The sequence below is a fragment of the Clinocottus analis genome, unplaced genomic scaffold (genome assembly GCF_023055335.1).
Source record: "Clinocottus analis isolate CAN_PGR_092001 unplaced genomic scaffold, fCliAna1.0.p SCAF_20, whole genome shotgun sequence".
NCBI lineage: Eukaryota > Metazoa > Chordata > Actinopteri > Perciformes > Cottidae > Clinocottus > Clinocottus analis.
This window is the reverse complement of record NW_027175932.1, coordinates 11,681,874-11,709,278: the sequence shown is the minus strand read 5'-3', so window position 1 is coordinate 11,709,278 and position 27,405 is coordinate 11,681,874. Positions and strand designations below refer to the sequence as shown.

The 27,405-nt window shown below is 47.0% G+C and overlaps 1 protein-coding gene across 2 annotated transcripts; it reads left to right on the top strand.

Annotated features, from left to right (window-relative positions):
* Positions 1-3,178: 3,178 nt before the first annotated feature.
* Positions 3,179-27,405, top strand: etv6 (ETS variant transcription factor 6). Of its 2 annotated transcripts, none has more exons than XM_068587091.1 (8): positions 3,179-3,545; positions 6,937-7,063; positions 19,050-19,214; positions 23,013-23,147; positions 24,890-25,495; positions 25,686-25,828; positions 26,640-26,740; positions 26,835-27,405. In XM_068587091.1, the coding sequence occupies exons 1-8, from the start codon at positions 3,516-3,518 to the stop codon at positions 26,935-26,937; spliced, it is 1,410 nt and encodes a 469-aa protein (XP_068443192.1). In that variant the 5' UTR covers positions 3,179-3,515; the 3' UTR covers positions 26,938-27,405. The 2 variants fall into 2 exon arrangements, with proteins under 2 accessions (XP_068443192.1, XP_068443191.1); XM_068587090.1 differs by having other exon boundaries at positions 6,934-7,063.

The window sequence follows — 27,405 nt, the reverse complement described above, 5'->3', positions numbered from 1 at the left end:
GTTCAGTGGAGTCGGAAAGTACGGTGTCGTTTCTGATGATTAGAAACCGAAACTTAACTCGGCCTATTTTTAGCAGGCATTGGTGCTGTAACGCCGCTCTCCTCCGCTTGGGGGCGTCGCAGTGTTGTATGACCTCACACACTCCTGTACTAGTACAACACAAGACATTACAAATATATATATATATATTGTATTTATTTTTTTGCAGGAGAACCAGAAAGAAAACCAATAAACTCTTATTCACATATTTAGTCGCCTGGGTCACGAAAAAAAGGCGCTTTGATATTTAATTGAATCATCTATATTAATTACTCTGCATTTTCTGTTCTTGACTGGCAGTAATTACTTTCGTAACCGTGTTAACAATAAGTGTTACTAAGTATGATTACATTTGCCACCTAAAAAAACAAAATTAGGATTAGTGTTTAAGATTAGTGTTATTATATATTCTATCAATCCCACCCATCAGAAACTATATTGTATTTATTCATTATATTTTAGCATGTGAGCTCTTTATTATTAACACATTTTGATGATGTTGACGTGCCGCATAATGTGTTAAAGTTTGCAAACCTATTAAAAACATTTTAATGTTTAGATCCACCTCTGCTCATTTGTTTTCGCCTTGACATTTAAGGTGATAAAAAAAGAATCCTAATTTGAACCCCTTTGTTTCAACAAAGTGACTGACTAAATGAAACAACTTAAAACAAGCCAGTCCAATTATTTGCCCGGTCTCAGCCTGCAGCATCAGGATGAACGGCCATGACCCTCAGCTTCACTCATCTGCATTTGCTTGTTAACTCGCTGCACATTTCCCATCAGCCTCCTTGCTTTCCGTCTCCCTCCCTCTCCCTCAAGACAATATGCAGTACATGTTGGAAGTGATTTGCTGCTCTCAGAATCTCTGTGGCTCTAGGTTTCAGCGCTCTAGAAGAACAAGACCACTCTTTCTCTTCTTTGCTTTGTTTTGTGCCGTTTGCAGATTCCCTGTCAAAAGGCTGGCGATGGCCAAATGTAAATTAAAGAGGCATCCTTTGCTCCAGACCGAGAACCTTTTGTCAGCTTGTCAAATGCTGTGGAGGGCATGAAAAGGCCGATAACGTAAATCATATGCAGTCACCACATCTCTACAAAGTCAAACACCTGATTTGAGAAATTATTGAATCATCATCGAAACACAAATGAAGGTACTAACTTTAGGGGGAATAGAAATCATGCCACCTGAGGCGTTTCAGACGACTTGGACAGTCTGTGGAAATGACTTTTTGTGCAGCGGTTGAATATATTTAGAGCATATTCCTTTTGACCACCTGGGGGCAGCAGCACAAGCTGTACTTTAGACATAACATTGACATCTTATTAAGTCTTTATTAATTAAATGTGCTTATTTAGACATACAGCAGACACAGAGCAACATTGACATTCATTCGGAGTCGTGCTTCTGGCTACCTGCTGGTTCTAAGTCTGATATTGACCCTCCTTTTAGCGCTGCTAGAGTCCCTCCATCACATTACTCCTTTAATCCATTGTGCATGGGTGCAGCGCTGATCCAGATATTCAGACTACATCTAGATTATATTGGTAACCATTAGACTTTTTACCCTTGTGGAGAACTGGACCAAGCTGTAGGACCTCGGCTGGTCCCTGGACTTCACTTTGACAACCACCTCATCTAAAGGCCCTTTTTTCCCCATGAACTGATCAGTCAAATGTATCAAAAAAAGAAAAAATCCCTTTTAATCCTGCGAACAAGTGGACACATTCTGCTAACATAAAAGAAAATGAGTGATAAAACATTAACCAGTACCACTTGACCTAATGCAGCCTATTAATTTCTAGAATCACCATGACAACATACATTCTAATAAGTAACGAGTACATTCCATTTAGCTATAGAGTGTGTACTATACATTCCATTTTGCTATACAGTGTGTACTATACATTCCATTTAGCTATAGAGTGTGTACTATACATTCCATTTTGCTATAGAGTGTGTACTATACATTCCATTTAGCTATAGAGTGTGTACTATACATTCCATTTTGCTATACAGTGTGTACTATACATTCCATTTAGCTATAGAGTGTGTACTATACATTCCATTTTGCTATAGAGTGTGTACTATACATTCCATTTAGCTATAGAGTGTGTACTATACATTCCATTTAGCTATAGAGTGTGTACTATACATTCCATTTAGCTATAGAGTGTGTACTATACATTCTATTTTGCTATACAGTGTGTACTATACATTCCATTTTGCTATACAGTGTGTACTATACATTCCATTTAGCTATAGAGTGTGTACTATACATTCTATTTTGCTATACAGCGTGTACTATACATTCTATTTTGCTATACAGCGTGTACTATACATTCTATTTTGCTATACAGCGTGTACTATACAATCTATTTTGCTATACAACGTGTACTATACATTCTATTTTGCTATAGTGTGTACTATACATTCTATTTTGCTATACAGTGTGTACTATACATTCTATTTAGCTATACAGTGTGTACTATACATTCTATTTTGCTATACAGCGTGTACTATACATTCTATTTTACATGAAGTATTCTTTCAGTTGCAGATGTCTCTTGTATTACGGTAATTATTGAGTGAAAGACAATGAGTAACTTCAACGGTTGTAAATAATAAGCCCGATGCAGATAACATGTGTATTCATTAGTGATACATAATGTGTTTCATATGGAGTCCCCGCACACTGCACGCTGGCATCCCTTCATATCTCCTGTGATGTGTTACACTTTAGCTGCTGCTTTCCCCCCGCACGCTGTGTAATTAAAGCTGTTATGTAACCGCATTAACATGAAGTTTTGATTACAAATAAATAAACGAATAGAAGTCAGTTGTGTTTGTTAGTTGTGTGTCTGCAGCTGCAACCCGCTGCGATTTCCTGCTTCGGGTTTCCCTTTAAAAGGGGGCAAGGCTCAATGCTGGGAATTCACGTCATTTCGCCGTTTTACACACATCCAGATCAATGAGAGAGAGAGAGAGAGAGAGCGAGAGAGAGAGAGAGAGAGAGAGAGAGAGAGAGAGAGAGAGAGAGAGGGGGGGGGGGGGGGGTAGGTGGAGAGAGAGAGAGAGCGAGAGACAGACAGACAGCCAGAGAGGGTGGAGAGAGAGAGAGAGAGAGAGAGAGAGAGAGAGAGAGAGAGAGAGAGAGAGAGACTCGCTCTTCCAGGAAGGGACTATTAACCAGCACGCTGCCGACGCATGAAGGGAAAACACACGCAGACAAAAGAAGTTTTCAGCCCGACAGCCGCGCTATGGAGCCGGCCAGCAGATAACACCAGATAAAGAAAAGAAACAAGCAGGTTATGTGAAAGAAAGACACAAAACCCGAACAACTTCTCGCACAACAACCAGCCGAGCGGTCGCGCTGCTGCTGCCGCTGCTCAGCGGCTTCCTGTCGGGAAGAGACGGAGGGAAAGAAGAGGGCACAACGGAAAAGTGGAAGGAGACGGAGAGAAGTTGACGGGAGATAATGTCTGAATCTTCCTCCGCCGCGAACAAGGTAACGCCGTCCTCTTTGTTTCCCCGTGACACTTTCCACTCGGGGGTTTGAGCCCCTCGGTGTAAACCGCGGGGCTTTCACACGTCGAGCCCGCGAGCTGCAGCGCCATTCAGCTGAGGTGCGTTTGTTTTGCTAGTCATCTGTTGCTCGCGGCTCCACGCTTTGTGTGTGCGTGTGTGCGTGTGTGTGTGTGTGTGTGTGTGTGTGTGTGTGTGTGTGTGTGTGTGTGTGTGTGTGTGTGTGTGTGTAGTTCGCCTCCACTCCTGCTGATGGGAAGAAGTCGTGACTGCCGGTGACACGCTGATCAAAACGACCGATCTACCGCCTCAACAACAACAACAACAAAAACACATATTTCAATAAATGATAATAAAATAGTTCTGATGCCAGTGGGGCGAACACGTTGTTACCGACACACAACGCGTCTGTTAAAGGCCGACAGGTTACTCAGGTGGGATAAAAGGAGCAACAAAGTCTCCTGCAACTTGAGCGACCATAGAAACAACAAATCAAGTGAACGGTTCCTTTTTGTTTTTACAGTTATAATTGGATGGTTAGAAGATAAATGGCCAACTTTTAGTCAATCAATTTATCATCCATTATGGAGCCGAAAGAAAGAAGAAAAAAAAGCCAAATATTTGTCTCTGATTTGCTCATTTTCTGTGTTAAATAAAATAAAATAGATATTGTGGCTTTTTGGGGGTCGCTGATCCGACTGTAGCCAATGTGAAGACACTTGGGGCTTGTGGTGCGTCACTGTGTGTTTGAGGTGTTGTAATCTGTGATCAGCCATCAATCAGTCATGAACATAATCTATAATCGCAGCCCCGGGAAGAGAGAAGATTGTGAGCGATTAGACTCAGTGAGGATCTGTACAGACTTGCTGTGAGTCCCAATAGAAACGAGACACACACACACACACAAAAATCATTATCTTTTAATTGTTTCCATCGTGCTCTTAAGCAAAAGAGGCAAATATTCACAGATCCTCGGCTTGCCCAATGTGAGGATTTAAGGGATGTTGGTGAGAAGAAGGAAGACAGTTGTGACAGGTGTTTGTCTCTTTTCTTTTGACCTTTTGGTGACGAATGATTCAACAGGTTAGTTGTTGCTTTAATGTTAGTCGCAGCCCTGACGGGACAAGTATAGAACTATTAACTTGGAAGTCAATGCCAGCCTCCATGCTGTTCATCGACTGTGTTATACGGCCTCTTGTTAATGAGGGATGCTTTCTGATCCGTCTCCCGCACGGTTGCATTTGGAAAACGATCGGCACTCCACTCTGAGGAGTTTCCCACCCGGACTCCCCGTCACCTTAATACGGCGCCCCACACTTCTCTGCAGCGTCCCTCTCCCTAGCTTTGTCCCGACTGCCCCCGTCACCTTTCACTAACCCAACCCTTCTTTTCTAAACAAGTGGATTTTGTAGCGGGTGGATGGGAGAGAAGCAGTCTCCTCCGAGCGGAGGAAATGGAAGCCTGAGAGATTATTGCTTTGCTTCCAAAGGAAATTCCTGGTGCGTACAGTTAGTGTGCAGGTCTCGCAGTGGCTGGGTGGTGACAGCCGGCTGAAACTGGAGGCAGAAGCAGCAAAAAAAAAAAAAGAAGCTTCATTTCCTCAAGAAACTAAAGTGGCTTCGTGCTCTGCCCTCATTTGCAGGGAAAGGAAACCAGTCCACAGAATGACCGCGGACTGGAAACCCTCGCGGCGTAAGCCAGGTTCAATGAGTGTTCGATAGCAGCGCTCGAGGGTCTGAACGTCTCAGAGGATCCTGAGAGCAACTCACAACTGTTGTCTGCATGGAAAGAGTTGATTACTTGCGTATCGTTACACATTGGTGGTATATATATATATATAAATATGAATATATGAATGGATACAGTCCAAAATCCAATGAGATCTCATGTAGAATTATTTCAAAATGAGAAATGAAGCAAATAACACCTGGGAGTGTTTGGCTTTTTCTTTTCTTTTTTTGGGGTGATAAATGGCTCAAACAACTGTTCAATTTTTAAAACAATCTTATCTGAATTCACAGAGAAACACTTTTCAGTTAATGGTTTTCATGTCCTTGAAAACCTCCAAATACTTATTGAATTATGGAAATGGGAATTTACAAAGTGCATCGATGACTTCTTCTTGCTGCTACATCGGTCCTGTACTCATCCATGAAGAAAAATGGACTGTATTTGTCCTCCTTTTCTTTTTTTTAAAGGAAGAAAATACAGAGGATGCAACTTCTTAAATTGTAGCTCGAAAGAAACAATTATCACAATTTTCCATGACGAGATTTAAAATGACCGATATTGTTGTTAATAAGGACTTCAGATCAGAAAATCAAACGGGCCATTGACTTTAACTTGTAGGTTTGTTTGAGGGGTGAAAATATCTGCTTTTCTCCTTTACATTTATATAAAACGCCAGAGAAAGATGCCCATGAAGGTCACGTCTCTGAATAATTTCTTTTCAAACAAAACCTCCAAACCTTCGGTGCGATATAAGATCAAATAGAAACAAAAAGTGCTTGTTGCAGACGGCCTCGTGTTCACCAAACAGAGACATCAGTTCAACTTGTTGCCAGTCCGGATGTTAAAACCGGGGCTTTTGGATATCGCCGATATCAAGTATTAATGTGATGCCCAAACTATCTGTATGCTCACTGTGGAAGTGACTGGGATCATTATTTCATGTGTAATGCAACATCTGACTTGCCTTAAACGTTGCTTTCCAAACTAAATGTAACCAATAAACAGATATAATGGTATCCTTACCAGCTCGGCCCATTGTCATGATACTCGTTCCAGCTGTTTGACTAATATCCGTATCAGCACATCTGTGCAACCTGATGATTTTGCTGCAAAGATAGTTCTGAAATAACACATTTATTCATCAGTCGCCAAAAAACATCCCCAAAACATTAGAATTGCGGATGAAGTGTTTTATTCTTTTGAGGAAAATTGTCAAACACTCGAGCTCCAGGAAACTGTGATGGAAATGTTTCAATATTTTCAGACATTTTATTAAAAACAGCAAATGATTGATGAGCAAAATCCAGCTGTGTTGTTCCCGAGCCACTAATGCATCTCGAAGATGCAGAGCTCGACAACTTCGACAAACGGGGCATTTATCGGTGCAGGACTTTGCAGAGCAACACACCATAAAGCACGCGTGGCGTTCTGGATGTGTGCGTCCCCAGAATGGGTCCACGCGACTCGACCGTCCACCAGGAGCAGGTACTCCAGTGTGCGCGGGCACGAGCGCCGAGGCTCAGGGGTGTCGTGGGTGCATGCCGAGGTGACGGCGAGTTGGCGTGGGGCTGTTTGGGTTCAAGGCCGGTGCGTCGTGGAGCTTTGTGAGCCATGCTTTGTGTCTCTGTGTCTATTCATAGCAGGAGAGGAGCTCTTTCAGTCCTTCCGCGAACCCGCTGCCAAACTCCACTTCCTCCCCCGTCCATGCTCCCGCCGCGAGGCCAGCCAGCCGAATGGAGGACGAGCCTGCCAGGCTGCCTGCGCACCTGCGTGAGTCACACACACACACACACACACACACACACACACACACACGAGCAGTGCACGCATTGATCTGTCGGACATTTAAAAAGGACACATTGATATTTTTGTATTTCTGCTCGGTTGAAGTTGTAATCTGGGAAAAAGTCTGATTTCTTATTTATTTGTCTCCGCTCAGAAATCACCCGCCAATCAAACCGTGTGGGTGGGGACTGTGGCGTAGACTTCTACAAGTGGCGCTTTCAGAGAGCGACAAACACACTATAGCCGGTGTTATTAGGCAACATTAATAGTTACATATGTTCCGAGATATCACTTTAATAGTTCAAACCCATCACGTGCAATTAGGACGACACATTACGTCACAAGGCATGCATAATACGTCACAAGGCATGCATATTACGCATAAGGCATGCATATTACTCATAAGGCATGCATATTACTCATAAGGCATGCATATTACACATATTACGTCATGCTGACCCTGTCAGCTGAGAGGCGTTGAAGCATGACCAAGGGTCAGACACCTTTTCCGTACACACTTGAACCGCTGAACTGGAACTGACAGGCCTGCTGCACTGGAACAACCAACAGTTACACAACAGTCAGGTACAGATCATGTGCAGGGGACGAACACACAATGGAAAGATGACAAACTGATCGGGAAGAGGAAAGGTTTTAGAAGAGGAGGGCGGGATTACACTGGAGCAGGATTCGTTCTAGTCGGAAAGCCAAACAGTTCGTCCTTGAGCTTCCTTGAATGCGTCCGCATGGCGAGCTCGTCCCTGCTAGCACCACGAATAATCGAATGACGAGAAAAATTAAGGCGGAAAAATCTGTAATAAAATCAGGAGTGAAGTGCCTCCCACGTCTCAGCTTTTGTCATCGATTCATAAAGGATGGGTGCTCGATGACAGCCATTTATTTTCCTGTTGAAGGGAGCAACAAGGGAGCCAATCAGGGCTTAGTGGGCGGGGTTCAGTCATCTACCTGAGCCGCAGCCTGAAGAATAGTGACAGAAAATGTATCGACGCAACAGTGCAATATAGAAATAGTGACGGCTGATTCAACCGTACTTTGTCTGGTGTGACCAGGACCTCATGGTAGTAAATCATGGCGTGAGAGAATATAGATACCCATGAGTATTGGGATGGTGCGTTTCGTGATATATTTTTTATATTAATAGTCTATATTGTGATACATATCTTATTGCCATTGCACAGCGCTGGCAGCTAATCATTTGCTAGTTAAGATATTGTAGTAAAACTGTCATTGCTGAGTTGGTCGGCTGGTGCGAGGCCTCTTCTCTCCGTGTGCTCCTCGTGCCTTTTACCCCAAAAACATTGCACGGTCACGCTTTAAATGAATGAATGTCGAAATGCGCCGACGAAGAAGAAGCAGGCAAACAAACACACGTGTAAACGATGCAGGGTTTTACAAACGCTTTCCTGATACATGCAGCACGAGTCATGAAGGATACACACAATGGGCTTTTGTGAGTAACACTGAACGGAAACACAACTCCACAAAGCACTTTTTAATATTTGGCGTGCTGGATCTGTAGGCTTTAACCCCGGCTGCTGGTGTGACAGCAGGATGCGCTCCAGCGGGTGTTGCTGGGTATCAGACTGGTTTTGATGAGACCAGTTAACAGGCTCACTGGAAGTCATGTGTATGATCATGAGCGCCGGTTGTCTATTTATATGTCTACTTTAAATCAGAACGAACCAAACGTATAGCGGCAATACAACAAAGGCCACCTTTCCGCTCGGCGGAAACCCAATTGTAGGTGTTATATTAACCTGAAGTGTCAGATGTGACACTTCCTGAACTTTGTGGAATCAAATGAATCACGAGAGAAAACAAAAGGGAAGCAAACAGTCTGCCGGCGAGGCCAGTAAAGGAAAACGCTCTGCAAATATGTTTCCATATTTTCACGTCGATGCACTTGGGGTGATTTGCATCAGCTCACTGTTGCCAAACCAATCGTGGAGCAGGCGTGGCTGGCGCCGTGCCGAGAGATAGACCTCTGCGTTCAAAGAGCAACCCTGGGCTGCTTTGTCCGAGCGTCCGTCAATATTTAACCATTTATTTATCTTTTTTTTTCTTCGTGCAAGTGTGAAGTTCAGGGCTTTTTTTTTTTGTGGGGGCGCTCGGCTGCACAGGCCGAGGCTGGATGAGGCGCGCAGGAAACTCCCTCGGCCCACTTCCCCTTTTGCATTGTTGCAGAAAAAGGAAGAGCGCTCAACAGGTCCGCGTTGAGCTTCCTGTCGAGTAAACCGGTGGGTCAGCTCACATCCGCAGACATGTGGAAGTCCTTCTTTGTTTTAATCAGATTGCAGACGCAGTTCCTCACACAGTCGTGACTCACACTGTTGTTCAGGAAAATGTCACTTTTTCTCTCTCTCTCTCTCGCTCCTCTCCCCTCGTCTGTGTTTAGTTTATGGCCGCTGCTGGTTCGTGACTCTCAGACAGACATCAACATGTCTTTGTCACGGAGCGCGGAGTCTCAAACGCCTCTGCTCGTCCTTTCTCCTGCTGCCTATCTAAACACACATGTGCTGGAAAACAAGCCGTCCATTAACCCCCACACTCAGAGGGAGTTCTGTCCTGAAGGGGGGGAGAGGAGGAAGAGAGCAGCAGCAGGAGGAGGAGGAGGAGGAGGAGGAGGAGGAAGAGGGAGGAGGGATGGGGGGGGGGGGGAGACAGAAAGAAAAAGAATGAGGGAGGAAATTGCAGTGTGGGCAGAAATCCGCCTTCTCCATTTCCTGGGGAGGAAGTGGATTAGATCGGGGAGAGTTGCAGCCTGCTCCTCACACTGAAGAATGCTACCGGGCTCGATTTTAACCCTTCCAGCCAGACATCACACGACAAAGCCCTAACCTTGTGAAAAGATATTTGGGATAAATGGTCTTCTTTTGTAATCGCTCCCTATGATCTATTGTTATTCACGTCTGTGCCACCTTTAATTAAATAGTTGGACCATTTGTTCTATTCATCGGAAAATACATTTAAATACGAACCTCTGAATATGTGCAGCGCCTAGATGATTATTTAAGATACGTGCTTGAAATTCATGGTAAAATAAACTCATACATATTAAAATGCACTATACGTACACGCAAAGAAACTGTAGACATTCACTCAAATGTTTAAACATTGGTTCATTAGAAACCAAACGGCTGTGCTCCAGTACAGCATACATCTCGTATGTGAGTGGGCTTTGTCTCGTTTACAAAGTGAACAAAACTGAGCATTGTCGTTGCATAATGTGACGCTGAATCAAGATGTGGGGACGTAATAAAAAGAGGGAGGCATCGTTCTAAACTGTGAAACATTTACGAAGAGACAATAACAACCGCAGATTGATCCAGAGTCATATTTCAGAGTCAGATCCATGAGTTTAGTTCGTAGTTAAGCTTCGTAGCAACACAGAGTTCTGGACCGAGCCAGTCCACCTGTTTACCTGCATTCCCAGTCTCGATGCTAAGCTAAGCTAACTAGCTGCGGTGTCATTATTAGCATACAGACATGTGAGGCATCAATCCTTCCATCTAAGTCTTAGCAAACACGGACTGTGTGCAGTTCTTTCATTGTGTAACACATGCATGTGTGTAACTATATGGATTATTTAGCCACTTCTAGAAATAGACTGTGGGGTTCGGCCGGGAACAAAACTTTGTTTAGAAAACAAACACAATATCAAGTTCACCTCGTTGTCATATTGCTCAATAGATCACAACAGATACGTTTTAAATTCCTGGAACGTGTCAGTGAATGATCTTGAGGTTCAGACAGTTACCATCAGTGAGTTGGGGCTTGTTGACCGGCAGCATTGGAAACACAAGTGGACAGACTCACACTGACACACAGAAATCACACAGTTGTGACTTTTTGATGGAATTAAAGCCCCCATTAAATATTAAACTCATCCAGGAATCCACCAGCGTGTTAGTCGGCGAGAAGACGAACGCGCAGCTTAAAGCAGCCGGCGGAGGAGTGCTGTCAACCACCCGTGATGTTTTGTTTGTTTGTGTGTCAAACACTAAAAAGGCCTGGGAGGGATGTCGCCACCGCGCACAACAAAGCTGCCTGACGCAAACCTACGGAACCGGATTCGTCGGGTTTTAATTCGATCGCAATCCAGGCAGCATCGCTCGACACGGCTCCCACGTACTCTGGAGCGTGACGCAACTCGGAGCCAGTCAGTGGGAAAGCACTGAATTATTTAAAGGCCTAAAACACAAGCTCCAGCGTTATTTAACAATAAACATGCATGAGATACCAAGAAGTGTGGAAATATCTTACTTGATGATTTAAAAGATCCATGTCCATGGAAACAAGACTGGCTGGTTTCCTTGGTGTGTGTGTGTGTGTGTGTGTGTGTGTGTGTGTGTGTGAGAGAGTGTGTGTTTTTGCTCACAGCTGGCTTTGCACTATGCATGCTTGTGTGAGTGGGTGGATGAGTGCGAGTGAATCTTGTGTCTCCGTGCAGAGCTTGCCAGAGGTAGTGTAGGTGTGTACTGTATGCGTGTGTGTGTGTATTAGTAAGTGTGTGTTTGTGTTACCGTACGTGACTACAACCCCCCCCCCTCCACCTCCTTTCACCAGCTTCCTTTGGTCTCTCTTTCTGTCTCTTTGTGGTATATTACCCATTTTACTGTGTGGGGGAATTGGTGTTATAAAGTGTGTGTGTGTGTGTTTTTTTTTTTTTGTTGTGTGTGTGTGTTTGGTCTTTCTGAGGGGAAATTTCCTGCCCCTGGAAGCTGCTCTTGTCCTCAGGAATTTCCTGAGTGGGCAGACGGCGCTTCCTGAATAAATGTTGTTGTTTTTGTTGTGTGTGTGTGTGTGTGTGTGTGTGTGTGTGTGTGTGTGTGTGTGTGTGTGTGTGTGTGTGTTCAAACCCGCTCTCTTTTCTCTTCTGAAAGGGAAACTGTTCTCGCATGCCAGCGAGTAAGCTGAGCGCAGCCCCCTGCTCTCTTCCTGTTCGCGACACACTCCACATGGCGTTTGTGACGGGGGGGTTGCTTCACTCTCAGCGTCACAATAAACACACACACACACACACACACACACACACACGTCTTAATGACTGATGGTTGATTCAAGGCTTTAACAGGAACGGACCCAAAAGCCCAAATGCTCGTCCTCTTGATAAATATCCGGCTAATTCAATCTTTTTCATTTAATCCATAAACACTTGAGCGGTTGGTCGTGATGTGTTTTATATATCCGACATGTTTGGAATAAGACAGAAGCGGCTCGGTGTTTGCTGTGAGCAGCGAACAGACCACCTTCGTAAAGTCCCACATCGTCCAGCGGCACGCTGTTAAAGGGCCATTCTGCAGAGTTAATATTGCACTTTCATTCAGTTGGAGACGATCAAACCTAAAACAGCTGCGACTGAGATGTCCTGACTTCTATTGCCTAATATGGTCCAGTATGCAAAACCACTGGATCCTACTCTTCCCATCATGCAACACACTCAGAGTCAAACTTCATGTCTTTATCTCAGTTCAATACGTTGTGCTAACTGCAATTCAGTCTGCACCGTATTATATGCAGCATGTTTTCATAGCAACATTTTTCACTGTTTTATGTGGCAGAAGATATGATACAATACATATAATATCGTATCAATAACATAAACTACTTTGGCATTTTGTAGTCAGGAGAGCATGTCAGTTCATGTTATTTTGTCTGCACACAAACAAAAGTAGTTTAGTGTGGAATTGGAGCATCGCTAGTAAACTACTGTGAGTTGCTTCTGACGAGTTGAACCAGTGGAGTTCCCCTTTAGTTGACCGGTGATTCTGGGAAATGAAACAATATTCCGAGATGAGGATATGGTTTCCACTTGAACCTTCAGTGCAAGCCCTTACACCCTGCAGTGTGAAAACATGGAAATAAATGACATTAATCAGTGAGCAACGCTTCCCAATGTGTGGAAAGGTCAAGACGGCTAACTGAAAGCAGATGTCGACTGCGTAGCTTTTGTTGTAAAAACTCTTTAAACGTGAGAAGCGGTTTGATTGACCTCCGTACAGACGCGTGCAACCCGGGAGGAGAGCGGACCAAAAGGTTGTGACGCTCTGCCTGGAAGCTTTGCAGGAGAGGTGACCACCTAAGTGTTCAAAAAGCTGACTTCACTTTCTCCACATGGAAAGAAAAGAAGTATAGTATAAGGGTGTGTGTGTGTGTGTGTGTGTGTGTGGCAGACAAGCAGGGGCCTTTTGATTTGAACAAACGTCTTTGAAGCTTCTGCATTTCTCTCTCTCTCCCCCCCCGAAAAAGAGAGGAAAAAATTGGCTCCCGAACAAAAGGAAGAGTGGCAGTTGACGCTGCATTCAGGAACTAACCGACAAGAGCCGGCTTGCTCCCGAGCTCAACAACAAGCTATCAAAAACAGGTCGCGCTACTTCCTGGCCGTAAAAGTTCTGCGTGATTGATGATCTGTTTTATGTTTGTTTTGACTGGACGGAGTCCAGGTTTGCTGGAAGGGGACGGGCACTCGCATGTCGGTGGAGGAAGTAGAGGATGAATATGAGAGAAGGGTTGGGAGTGTGTGTGAGTGTGTGAGTGTGTGTGTGTGTGATGAGTTTCCCCTGCCGCTCCCACCTGACGGGGAATCAATGTACAGAGACACTCAGAGCGGAGAGATGAACAACGCGACCATTGACTGAGGAAATGTGTAGCTCTCATACCCACATGTCCCTGAGTCAGGGTGTCAGAAGGTCATTGTCAGCCTCCTCCTTCCTCCTCCTCCTCTTCCTCCTCCTCCTCCTCCTCTTTCTCCTGTCTGGAAGGAACAAAAAAAAAGTGTCTTTATTGAGATAGCAAGACCAATATCCGCCTACTTCTGCTTCGGGAGAATAGCCAAACATTTACTGAAGAACTGAGCGACTGAAGAGCTTTGAGTTTTGAGAGCAAAGTCACCGCCGAGCCGATGCAACCCTGCATGTTTGTTTGTGTAGTTGGAGTTCATTCGGGTCAGGCGCAGCTTAGCTTCTCATGCGCATCACTTTACATCCGAGTGGTGGGAGACAGAAAAGTTGAACAGAAAACGATATCGGAGTATTTTTTCTGATTTTGAGTATGACTCAAAACACAACATGCGTGCAGGAAGGAAATGTGACACAATAGAAAATCTGAAGACAACAGTTTTTTTTCATTTTTTTAAATGACTATACATTACTTGTGGTAAGCATCACTTGTTTTGTGACAGCGATATGAAATACAAGCTCAATTAACATATATTATTGTCCCTGGACTCATTTTCTGCAGCTGAGATCTTGGCGCCTGCTTGTTGACTTCATCAACTCGTGGTACTGAAACCTTTTCATGGCTGAATACAGGAGATAACTACAGTTACAAACAGCCTGTTGAGTGTTTGTCGATCCATTCAGGAAGCTCCAGAAGGAAAACTGGTCAGGAGGCAGATTTGTGTCTAAATGGAGGTGTGGCTTAAACTTTACCTCCAAAATACAGTGAGTGAGTATGTTGTGACGGGTCTGCTCGACCTTTTGAAAAGTAGAAAGTCGCGTGGTTGTTGGACCCGTCCACCTGCGTATCCCTCCAGAGTCTTCCTCCCTTTCTAACTCTGACTGTTGCACATGGATGCATTTCATGTGTGTGTCCCACTAACACTCAGGATCCTCATCGTCCTTCATTGGCATTGTTACCGCGTATAGATGCACTGGGAACTGATTTCTCTGAGCTCACGTCGTGAGCAGTTGACACATTAGCTCCTGTGCTAGGACCCGTGGATGTGAAGAGTTAGCTTGCTAATAACAAAGCAACAAACAAACGACCGGTTCCCCATCAGAAACCGGAGGGTCCACACCCGCAGGTCACTCTTTTTGTGTGCGGCAGCGGCGGCGTGAGTGTTGGTGCTAAACGGCGAGTGTGGACGAGGCCTCGGCGCTCCACAGCAGGACGGACCTCATTAACTCGTCTGGCTGCGAGGGGAAGTTGAGGGCTTCTGTACCGCCACAAGGAAACAAGATACCAGTGATCTCATCCTCCTCTTCTCTCCATTCATCCCGAGCGCTTATGAGTTGCCTTGGCAACTTGTGTGTGTGTGTGTGAGCGGGGGCCCGAGAAACCACAAAGTGAAAATTATGTGTCATCAGAGAGGATTAGGAGCCCACGGTTTAGTCGAGGGCTTTGGGATCCTGCTGCTGTCGTCGCGCTCGAAGGGTTTTAGTCAATGTAAACACACACACATCCTCCGAAACGCACACAGTGCCTCTCACCAGCACCGCGAAGCCGAGGCGCGATGGACGGAGGCAGACGGATGACGAGGAAGAGCCAGAATTGATTTCCGTCCTCTAACCTGCGGCACGTCTGAAACAGATTGTCTGATAGGAAACACCTGAAAGGACACATTCATCACAGGGAGTGAGCGAACGTGCGACGGGAACACGCGGCGTCGGGGACCGCGGCGCTCGCTGTTCTCCTCTCGCTCCCCGTCCAGTTTCCTTTTCAGAGCGTGTCTCGGTCTCGCCGGCCGCAACTGTGACAGAAGTTTTTCTTTCAAATCAGCTTCTGTCTGCGTCACGTGGAGCCCGGGAACCGTGCAACTCAAACGCGACTGTTTTTGTTTTTGACAGCTGAAATCAGATAAGATCGAGCGTCGCTGCAGCCGCAGACGCATCTCTGTGATCCGCCTGCAACTGTGATCGCTCCGGCGGCTCGCTGAGCGTTGTTGCCGTCAGAAGAGAGGGGAAAGAAATGGTGGCGTTTTGTGGCGCACTGTGAACGCATCTTAGCGTGGCGTACGAGTACAGGGTTGAATATCATTGTCGGGTATGCGTCGGGGCGTCAGAACGCGGCACGGGGCTCTCCTGCTTCGCCTCCCTCGTTGGTTCCACCCCGCAGAAGGTTTGCAGTCGGACCTGAGCGAGAACATTCGGGGCGTGAGTGTCCCACTCTGTGAACTTGCCAAGTATCCGCTTTCTCTTCCTGTTTGACTTTCCTTCCTCATTTTTTTGCGTCTCCGTTCGGTCCGCTCGCTCGCCGCCGCCGCCGCCGCCGCTGCGCTCATCACTCTTTCTTTTCCGTTTCCACTCTTTGCTCTCCTGGTCTCCGTCTCGCTGTCTGTTAATGCACCTCCTCCCGGCGTCGCTCTCTAACCTTACCGCAGGAAGTTTCCTGTTCTGAAACGGAGCCCACGCTGGATTGCTTCCTGCCAAAGTGCGTTGTGGGACACGTTTGTTTGGGCCCCCTCCTCCTCCCCCTTCCTCCCTCCTCCCTTTCTGCTCCCCTTGTTGCTTCCTCCTTCGGGCTCTGTGCAGATGGCCGAGGCCGGCAGACCGGATCTCGGAGGGGTTTTGGCAGAGCAGCACCTCTCTCCGGCTCTGGAGAGGGAGCGTACCGCAGCCGTGACCCCGCGACCCGGGCTTCACTGCTGCCCGCCACGGCCTCGGCGCTCTCACAAGTCAGCCACCAGAGACAAACGTACAGCTGGTGCATCCAGCGCAGATGGCAGCTCGATCCAATATTGATTTAGGGTCAATGATGTAGGAGTATTCCAGTGCATCCAGTCAAATGTAACATGAAATCACGAGTCCAAGCTACAAAAGACACATTTTATGTTCAAGAAAACAACCGTTCTCTTACGACGTCACGTGTTTTTCTTCTATTATTGATTAAAGTCACCTACACTGCTTTCCTTACACATCAAAAGGACTTACATAAAGCATATTAAACACACTAGGGCCTAGAGATCCTGCAGCCGGGCTATGATTTCTACTACCAAGAAGCCAATCCCAGAAACCCAGCAAGAAGAAACACGCTTCCTTATCTGCCAGCAGCCGCTGCTGTGCTTGTGGGACACCTGCATCCCGCTCCCTGACACTTTCTCAGGACGTCTGTTGACAAGCTGAGGGTCAGAGCCTGACAGGTTGTAAGCTGCGCTCCAGATAACCGAGGCCTTCCCGGGCTTATCGGCAGCGCTTCGTGCCGCGACGCGAACGTAGAGGACTGGAAGGGAAGGGGAGAAATGGGAATCTAGACAGGGTTTCATATTTTATTGATTGCTCTCTGTGAAAACTTCCTCTGTTTGACGGGTGGCTGGAAGGGAAGGGGAAGGGAGAAGGGGGGGTGAAAGCGAGCACAAGGTTCCTATTACTTGTCTGACGGTGACATTGGCGGCCCGAGATAACAGCTGTCCGACTCCCAGAGGAAGTGTTTGAGGCCGGGCGATAAGTGAGATGTAAGAAACGAGTAGTTGTGCTCTGTGTGGGTGTCACGGACGCTCTGATCGGAGCTGTGCACTGTTGCCAGTCTGTTTTGTGTGTGTGTGTGTGTGTGTGTGTGTGTGTGTGAGAAAGGGAGGCGAGTCCTAAGTCGTACTGTAAGTCTTTGGGTTACACCAAGACTGCAAAAGGATACGATGCGGTGGCGGTATCTGTGCAAACCAGGGTCAAAACACGGTTGTGTGCAACGCTAAAATGCAAATCATGTTACCTCAGATAATATCAAGGATATCAGAGTTTGAGAACATTTAAAAAAAATAGTCTCAGTGGTTGAAAATGCATCTCGTATTCAAATTGTATCAAGCCAGATGAACTTCTGTTCTGACTCTAATAAAAAAGCCAATTGTTTGATGGAGGAAGCTAAGATGAGCAGGGTTGGAGAGAACGCAATAAGGATACAAAAAGACGTCAGATTACAGATTTATTTGGTGCAAACGAGGATTATTAGCAGGGTTCCACATGTTGAATACATTTGAACATAAAGAACAAGATGGTGCCATGAATTGAACACTTTATTGTCAGTCACGAAAACAACGAAAAACAGTTTAGCAGCTCTCGCGGGGAAGACAAACATTTAAAACAACCAGAGAAACATTCCCATCACAAGTGGACGGATAAGTGGATCATCGTAAAGTGCATGTGCCATCGAATACCGTCCAGCGGTTAGTGCTCGTGTCCTCAGCACACATTACAACACAACGACCCTCTGACGCGAGTGGAAAACATGCTTCCACTGGGTGGAAGTTCACCCCGGTTCAGTGCAACACTTTACAGTTCATCAATATTGTTGCTCGTCCTCCGAGGTTTCTTTGTCGCTCAGCGAGCGCGCACACAAGTTATCCCTTCAATACCACGACTGGATGACATCAAATGCAATCTGATTTCTGTTTTTATTTAGATTTTGATCGGTTCCCTTTTTATTTTGCTGTTTACCAGAACGATTATTTCTGCACTCGCACCTGATCTGAGCAATGCGTTGGCGACCGTTCTGCGCAACACTCCACTTGAGCCTTTTTTTTTCACCCAGTATAGTTTTCTCAGCGACGCCTCCTAAAATGCTTGTTGGTCACCGGCGCAGATGTTTTACACTCTTGTTCCCACGGCAGTGAAAGAAACACTTGGCAGTGCGAGGGAGGGAGAAACAGAAGCGATACCATCGTTGCTGTTTCCTCGCTGTCTTTCCCTCCATGTGTCCTTGTCCGTTTGTACACAAACTAATAAACTGTCCGTGCTCTGATGTGCACGACTGCACAGATCACAACACATCAAATAGAATAACAGTCGCACTCTTTCTCATATCCCTTTTTGATGTGATTCATGCCGTTTTCTTCCCCTTAACGTATCATCTTCTAATCTTTTATTCTAACCTCCTCTCCCTCTCTGACTGTCTCCTCCTTCATCTTTTTTTTTTTGTTCTTTATCTCTGCTGCCGTTCCCGTAATCACTCCCTCCTTTTGGCTTTTATCTCCACTTCCTCAATATCCTTTTTACTGCCTCTGCCTCCTTCCTTCCTCTCCCCCCTCCCCCTTTCCTCTCTCCCCTTCACCCTCCCCTCCTTCCTGCCTTTCCTTTTCTTCCGTCCTCCCCCCCTCCGCCGACCCCCGTCCTTCTGCACCCTTCTCCGCTGAGCTCATCCTTCTTTTCTTCCTTCCTCCCCCCCCCCGTCCTCTCTGCTTTGTTGCTTCTTTACCAAACCCTGGTCTCAACTCCCATTTCCTTCCCCCTCCCACCTCCAGGTTTGCAGCCAGTCTTCTGGAGCAGGGAGGACGTGGCCCAGTGGCTGCGATGGGCCGAGAAGGAGTTCGCCCTGCGGCCGATCACCAGCGGCTCCTTCCAGATGAACGGCAAAGCCCTGCTGCTGCTCACCAAGGAGGACTTCCGCTACCGATCGCCCCACTCTGGTACTTGACTTATGTCCACCTGCTCTTGAATTTCACGGAGATCACAGGGGTGTAGTCCGGACCAGGGAAGCCGGAGACATCAGTGAAAAGTTTTACAAATGAGTCACTTTCACTGATTGCATGAGATGGTTCTTCCAGACCAGCTGGAGCTGCAACAGGACTGGAAAACAGGAGTTGGCAACTAGAGAGAAAGAGCACTTTTAGGTCATGGAAACACAAAGATCACGGAAAATAAGTGCAATTATACTTAGAAGCTCTTCTTCTAAGGATAAAAAGTAACACCTGCGGTCTTAAAAAGGCTGATGGGACTGCATCACGTTGAAAGGGGATAGTTTGAGTGAAGCGAACACATTTGTCTCTCAACAAAATGTAATTGGGTCTTTGACCATTTGGCCCTTTGTGGTTACGACCAATATTCTAGTTTATTTGTACATGAAAAGCTGCGACCATCTAGCTTTAAAATCAATGTGTTGACGGCAGAACTGCACCCTTTAAAACAGATCAATGAGGTGCAGAGGGAGAGCAGGCAGCCGTTACAGCGAGGCTTCTGGGGGAGGAAGTAGGGGACGGTTTATCAGGAAGTGCAAAACCAACCTCAACTGTCTCCCCGGCAACGCTAGCTGCATGAACAAAATGCTAATAAATAAGTCAACTGATTTCCTTTGTAAGGCTTTTGGGACTTCTCTGTTTTGACAGGAATCCGGATTCAAAGTCTGATTGTGCGTCCTCTCAACTGTTCACAGCACGTCAGGGGCTGAAGTCATGAGCTGAAGTCAGGAGCTGAAGTCAGGAGCTGAAGTCAGGACTGAAGTCAGGACTGAAGTCAGGGACTGAAGTCAGTGACTGAAGTCAGTGACTGAAGTCAGGAGCTGAAGTCAGGAGCTGAAGTCAGGAGCTGAAGTCAGGAGCTGAAGTCAGGACTGAAGTCAGGACTGAAGTCAGGACTGAAGTCAGGGACTGAAGTCAGGACTGAAGTCAGGGGCTGAAGTCAGGGACTGAAGTCAGTGACTGAAGTCAGGACTGAAGTCAGGAGCTGAAGTCAGGACTGAAGTCAGGGACTGAAGTCAGGAGCTGAAGTCAGTGACTGAAGTCAGGACTGAAGTCGGGGGCTGAAGTCGGGGGCTGAAGTCGGGGGCTGAAGTCAGGACTGAAGTCAGGACTGAAGTCAGGGGCTGAAGTCAGGGGCTGAAGTCAGGGTCTGAAGTCGGGAGCTGAAGTCGGGGGCTGAAGTCGGGGGCTGAAGTCAGGACTGAAGTCGGGGGCTGAAGTCGGGGGCTGAAGTCGGGGGCTGAAGTCGGGGGCTGAAGTCGGGGCCTGAAGTCAGGGGCTGAAGTCAGTGACTGAAGTCAGTGACTGAAGTCAGTGACTGAAGTCAGGGACTGAAGTCAGGACTGAAGTCAGTGACTGAAGTCGGGGACTGAAGTCGGGGGCTGAAGTCGGGGGCTGAAGTCAGGAGCTGAAGTCAGGAGCTGAAGTCAGGAGCTGAAGTCAGGGGCTGAAGTCAGGGGCTGAAGTCGGGAGCTGAAGTCGGGAGCTGAAGTCGGGGGCTGAAGTCGGGGGCTGAAGTCGGGGGCTGAAGTCAGTGACTGAAGTCAGGAGCTGAAGTCAGGGGCTGAAGTCAGGGACTGAAGTCAGTGACTGAAGTCAGGAGCTGAAGTCAGTGACTGAAGTCAGGAGCTGAAGTCGGGGACTGAAGTCGGGGGCTGAAGTCGGGGACTGAAGTCGGGGGCTGAAGTCGGGGACTGAAGTCGGGGACTGAAGTCAGGGACTGAAGTCAGGACTGAAGTCAGGACTGAAGTCAGGGGCTGAAGTCAGGACTGTGTGGGTCAGGAAATGAAATGAGCCATCAGCGTTGTGAAATGTAAAGATCAGACGAAGGATGAACGCTCCACAGCCTGGAAATGGAAAGAGGAAGTGTGGGAGTTGTGCATAGGACTGAAAATGAATGCATAATCAATGTGGAAATAAACATGGACATCAATGAAGTGATGAATAAACGAATGAAAAGCGAACCAGCAGGTCACAGGATCGATATGAAGCTGAGCTCCACGCTGTTCGCTCGCTGCGCGGTCTGGGGACGAATACATCAAATCGCTTTAGACTAAAAATGTAAAGACATTTATTTATTTAGCAATCAGTTACCAACATCTATTAATTATTCATTTATTATGCATTTTATTCAATTATTGATGTATTTGATTCAGCTTTTATTTATTTTATTTAACATTCAAAGTACTTATCAAGTCATTAATCCTTCGTAGAGCCAATCAGGAAGTGAGCTTGGTTCAGTGTCTATTTCCTCCAGAGACCTCGATGTTCTCCTTTACATTTCATGACACGTTGTGAGGAATAAACGGGAGCTTTAGAGAGACGCGGCCCAGCTGACAGCTGTTGTCAGGCTCCTGTTTCCATTTCAACTCTGCAAAAATGTTCACATCCTGTTAAGAAATTGTGGTTTTTCGGAGGAGGGGGCGGGCGCAGGGGGAGAAATTGGAAAGCGTGATTCATCATCGCGGGTTTTGTTTCTTGTCTTCAGTCGTCTCAACGTGACACTGAGATCGTTTAGTTGCAAAATGGCTTCATGCATCAGCAGCTGTGGACGCTCCGATAACATTATTTTCAAACATAGCATGTGGAGAGATAACGCCGACAGCGATGGATTGCGTTTTAATATTAGTTAGTCTTGGCCCTGTCGTCAGTGACATCAGGAGAAAAAGTCATTTTCGGGAACCGAGCGAGTTATTTGGCCGCTGATGTGTCTGTTTCCTCCTTCAGGGGATCGTAAGAGTGCAGTTCGCATCAGTCTCGGCTCAGTGGCATATTTCCCTTTTGTAGAAGCTCTCAGAATAACACTTTTTTCTTTTTCTTTCCCCTGGAACGTCTTAACCTCACGTCCCACAATAAGCCACACAGTCTGCGGAGCTACAGGTTCGGACTTGAAATGTAAAGCCGCAAACGTGTTCGTGAGTGGATCAGCTGAGGGGAACTGTCACATGACACCTTCTGCTGCTCTTCAAAGTCTTCGTCATCGTGAGTCTCAGTGACACCTGCAGTTTAAAACAAGCGCTCGTTCAATCTAGAGTCAAAGCAAACGTTCAAGCACCAGGAAGCGGGAATTTCCCCCCCATAATGCAACTCCACGCCACAAGACGAGAAAGTGAGAACTGAAAGGGGTGTGTGTGTGTGTGTGTGTGCGTGTGTGTGTGTGTGTGTGAGATCACCATCACTTCCTTCAAGAGAATCATTTCCTTGTTATGTTAATCCCTTAAGCAAGAGCAGTAAAAGGTCCTCAGGCTGTGTGTGATGGCAGCTTGTGTTAAAATCAGTTACTCTTTAACCGCGTAAGTCTTCCGTTCCGCTGGCGGGAGAGGAGCCGTCCGCGTCGAGGCAAAACAAACAGCTGTTAATGATTTGAGTGGGCTTCCTGCCGGCGGCTGTGTGCCCGGTGTCACCACTACTGTATGAGCACTTAAAGGAGAAGGCCGGGGTCATATAGCGCCACGGGGCCGTTGACTTGTGTCAACAGCCCGTTCAGGTCGGGCCGCTAAGCATTGTTGGAATAGCTGGAAAAGGTTTTTTTCTAATAATAAAGGAGTTGCCATAACGCCCCGTCCTGAAACGGCACTCCCAACATGCTGCGTGCGCCGTCGGAGGCTCTTCCATTATTGCTCAAGCTCCCAGCTGCCTGGAACGCAAAGAGAAGAAGAAGAAGGAGGAACTTGATTCTGTGGATGACGTCAATGTTAATTTCTCATTTCACGCAGGCCGCCTAACCTCTGACCTCTTGTCTCTCTGCAGGGGACGTCCTGTACGAGCTGCTGCAGCACATCCTGAAGCAGAGGAAGCCCCACGTGTTTTACCCGTCGGCCTACTTCCCCGGGAACTCCTTCCACTCGCTGCCCGAAAGCGCAGCGCAGCACCTGAAGCTTGAAGGTCAGTCCCCTCAAACAGAATTACCCACAAACCCTTGCTTGGTCATCAAAAGGATGGAAGAACTGCGATCTTAAAACCCCAGCGATCCACTCCCCCTCCAGCCTCTGAGACGAGTTCAGCTCCATCCAGCAGCTACTCTGTCGCACAGTGTTCATGGTCACGCACCAATCACCAAGACGATGTCCTTGTATGTGCAAACGCACGCGGCAATAAACCGTTTCTGATTCAGATTATGATGTTGTGAATAGCCCATCATCAATCATCCCGCAGCTATTTATATGCTTATAAAAGTATACAGTCGCACAATTGCACAGCTGTCATCTGCGATCAATACATATTTGCACCAACTTCATTACAATAGCAGATGCTGTGATCACTTTCTCATATAGAGATTGTAAGATCGTCTCGCTGTGTAAAAGGATGTAGTGATTAATAGTAATAATAATAATCATTTAAGTTCGTACATGTCTTTAAGGCTCGCGCTCATGTGACCGTGATGTCATTGTTTATAGCCGAACGTGATCTTTTCACTTCTTCCAATTGTGTTCACACTTCAAAAGTCATACAAGTTGTGAGTGTAAGTATCATGAACGCTTTGCCACAGAATTTAATAATCCAAAATCCAATGCAGAAATCTCATTGACCTTTTCATAATATTAGGGCGGCTGATTGGACCCATTAGTGGCAGATACTCTGCTACATCATTGTGTAGCTGTTTATAACTGATGCTGCTTGTGAAGACTGTAATTACGTGTTCCAAATATAAAGTTGGATTTAATTGTTCAGACTAATTACACTCTGGGTTATTTTCTTGAAAAGTAAAAGAGGGAGTTTGTGTTTGTTGTCATCCAGGAAGTAGCGCTCCTGTTTAGCGTAATACCTGAGTGTGCGCTCTGGCTGTGACCCAGCAACAATCAGATGGTTGGATTAGGACCTTCACATGATGGTAGTAAAACCGGCTCCACGAGGAAACGCTGCGGAGTTTAAAGAAACCACAGAGCGCGAGACGCAGGTTTCCTGCTTTATGTCGCACCCGTCTTCCTGGTTTCAAACCACTTTGAACTATTTTTCCGTTGCTTGTTCCTGGAAGGAATCGAAAAGCAAAATTTCCACCACTTCCGACACAAAACTTTTGAAACTCTTAAAAAAATACATATTATAATCAGCATGCTGAGCCTCGCTGCAGGGTACTGGTGACACCTAGTGGTCTGTTTCTGTGTGACGCCAGAAGACAGAGAGCCCAGGATCCAGTTACATGAAGCACCTCAGCAGTGTGAACACAGTACTGCTCGAGTTGAGGAATCTCTAAACGACTGTGAACGATGAAAAGCTACAATCCACACGCTCTGCTGCTTTGAACAGACACAAGCGGAGACCGGCTTTAGATTCAGACAAACGTGAACATCCTGGATTAGATCAAAATGCGAGCCGGCGCTGAACAGAAATCACAGACGCCGTCGTTGAGATCATAAAGTTGAATTCGGGCCGTCACCATCAAAGAGGTGTGGTAGTTTCTTTGAGGTCAGAGTCGGCCAGAGTCTTTGAAAGTTCCTTGAGCTGAAGGTGACGTCTCCAAACTGACCAAAGACATTCAGTTTACTTTGAAGCATTTGTCTTGGAACCATCAAATGTTATGAATTTCATATAATTAAATAAAACGACTGCGTTGGCTCTATTTTAACATAAACCGCTGTGATTTAGCTGAATTTATTGCTCACTTATTGAATCTTTCATGACCGCAGAAACGGTACGGCGGGCGCCGCGAGGTTCAGAGCCGCTGCCCCAGCACCCGCCCACCATCGAGCTGCGCCACCGCTCCCGCTCGCCGCACAACCCGACCGCCAGGCGCTCGCCTCCGGAGCCCGCCCACCCCGGCGCCGCCACCGAAGACCACCTCCAGACCTTCTCCCAGCTGCCCGACAGCAACCACCACCTGTCCGAGGAGATGTACCCTCTGTCGGTGTCCCCGGCCGCGCCCAACGGCCGCTGCGTGACGCCCCGAGAGGCCCCCTGCCCGGGCAGCCCGGGGGGCCAGGAGGCGGGCCCTCCTCGCGTCATCCAGCTCATGCCCAGCGCCATCATGAACCCCCTGCTCCTCAGCCCGAGCCGGAGCGGCGGGGGCGCCGCCATGGACTTCAGGCACGGTCGCGGTGGACCCCCGTCTCAGGCGATGCTGGAGAACGGCCGCGAGGGGAAAGTCCACAGCCACCACCATCCGATGCCGCTGACCCAGCATCAGCAGCAGCTCCTGCTGCAGCAGCAGCAGGAGGAGGCGCTCTACAGGAACCACGTCATCATGCCCGTGTCTCCTCCGGAAGAGCCGCAGATACCCATGGGACGGATAGCAGGTAACGCTTAGCCCCCTCAAGGTCAAAGGTCGGCGCCACGAGAGGTCGGCTTCACGCCTGTTGCTTCGGTCACACCGCGAGCAGACGCCGGCGGCGGCCGGAGTCACTCATCTGAGCGTCGCAACACAAAAGCCACCCATCTCACATCTCTCGCTAACTCCGCCTGTGTTTCCCCGTCGCGTCCGTGCAGACTGCAGGCTGCTGTGGGACTACGTCTACCAGCTCCTGTCAGACAGCAGGTACGAGAACTACATCCGCTGGGAGGACACAGAGAGCAAAGTCTTCCGCATCATGGACCCCAACGGCCTGGCCAGGCTCTGGGGAAATCACAAGGTAAACAAACACACACACACACACACACACACACACACACACTCACACTCAGCGGGCTCCAGGTGTGCGGGTGTTGTGACACAACAGTGTGTGTCATCCACCTCCATCACGACCAACGGCTGCTCAGGTGTGTGACTCGCTGCTAGCAGCCGGCGGGCCGCACCGTCCTGCTTGGCTAAATAACGCTGCTAACGCAGAACACACACACACACACACACACACACACACACACACACACACACACACACACACACACACACACACACGAAGAGGTTACAGCGAGTTAGTTCAAGAGCTCTGTTCGGTGCAAAAATCATGGTGAGTTCAAATGTAATCTTGTAAAATTCAGTTTGTAGTGAGAAATTTAAATAAGCACAAGAGATGCTGTGACTTGTTTAACGTCCTAACACTAGCAGCTCATGATACATTAAAACAACTCATTCCAATTTTTTTATCAAGCAAATATTGACGCATGAATTTAATAATTGTATTTCCTAATAATCTAAATTGTGTTTTTAAGGTAGTGACAACGATAGACTAGCAGTTTACACTCAAGAAAACAGAAACTTTGGACGGTGATTCATGAGCTCATTCATTTTGGTTTTCCGCCTGCTTCCACGATCTCCTCAACACCCTCATGAGTGACGTGTGTGTGTGTGTGATATGTGTGTGTGATGTGTGTGTGATGGTGGACGTGTTTTCCAGCTGGTTCTCCCATGTGACCACAGCATGACTCAGGGCATCAGGTCATCTCAGGGTGACAGAACGTGTCATTGAGTGACCACGCTCTTCGTTCTTCTTCCTCTCTCAGAACCGGACCAACATGACGTACGAGAAGATGTCGCGAGCACTGAGACACTACTACAAGCTGAACATTATCAGGAAGGAGCCCGGACAAAGACTTCTATTCAGGTACATCCCCTTAAAGACGCCTTTCTACAGCAAGTCTCACTGCTCAGGACTCTTTTGGGGTCTTTTTTTCTGATGAATGTGTCGCGTTCCTCAGGTTCATGAAGACTCCCGACGAGATAATGAACGGACAGACGGACCGGCTGGAGCACATGGAGTCCGACACAGACGAACAAATCTACATCAAAGAGGAATGCTGAGGAACTCTGGGAAAAGGAGTCCATGAACTACTTACTACTACTACTACAGCCGCTGGATGCCTTTCAGAAGCAGCCGGAAACAATCAACGCTGAATCTGAGGTCTGTCCCACGCAGACGGACATGAACTCTCTCTCTCAAAGATTACCTTGGGATGATATTTTCCTAAAGTAAAAAGAAAAAACAGCATCAGTTGTTGTGCTTTTCCCGATGGGCGGAGCTTAACTGACTTTCTCTTTCGTTTCTGGATGAACTGCAAAGCCGATCATGTTGAGCTTCTGTCACTTTGATGATGTTATTCTGTCTCCTCACATGCATTATACTGGAGTTTTGCTGTTTGTAAAAAGAAAATTGTGTGTGTGTGTGTGTGTGTGCGTGTGTGAGTGTGTGTGTGTGTGTGTGTGTGTGTGTGTGTGTGTGTGTGTGTGTGTGTGTGTGTGTGTGTGTGGCTGGAATGTTTTCACCACGGA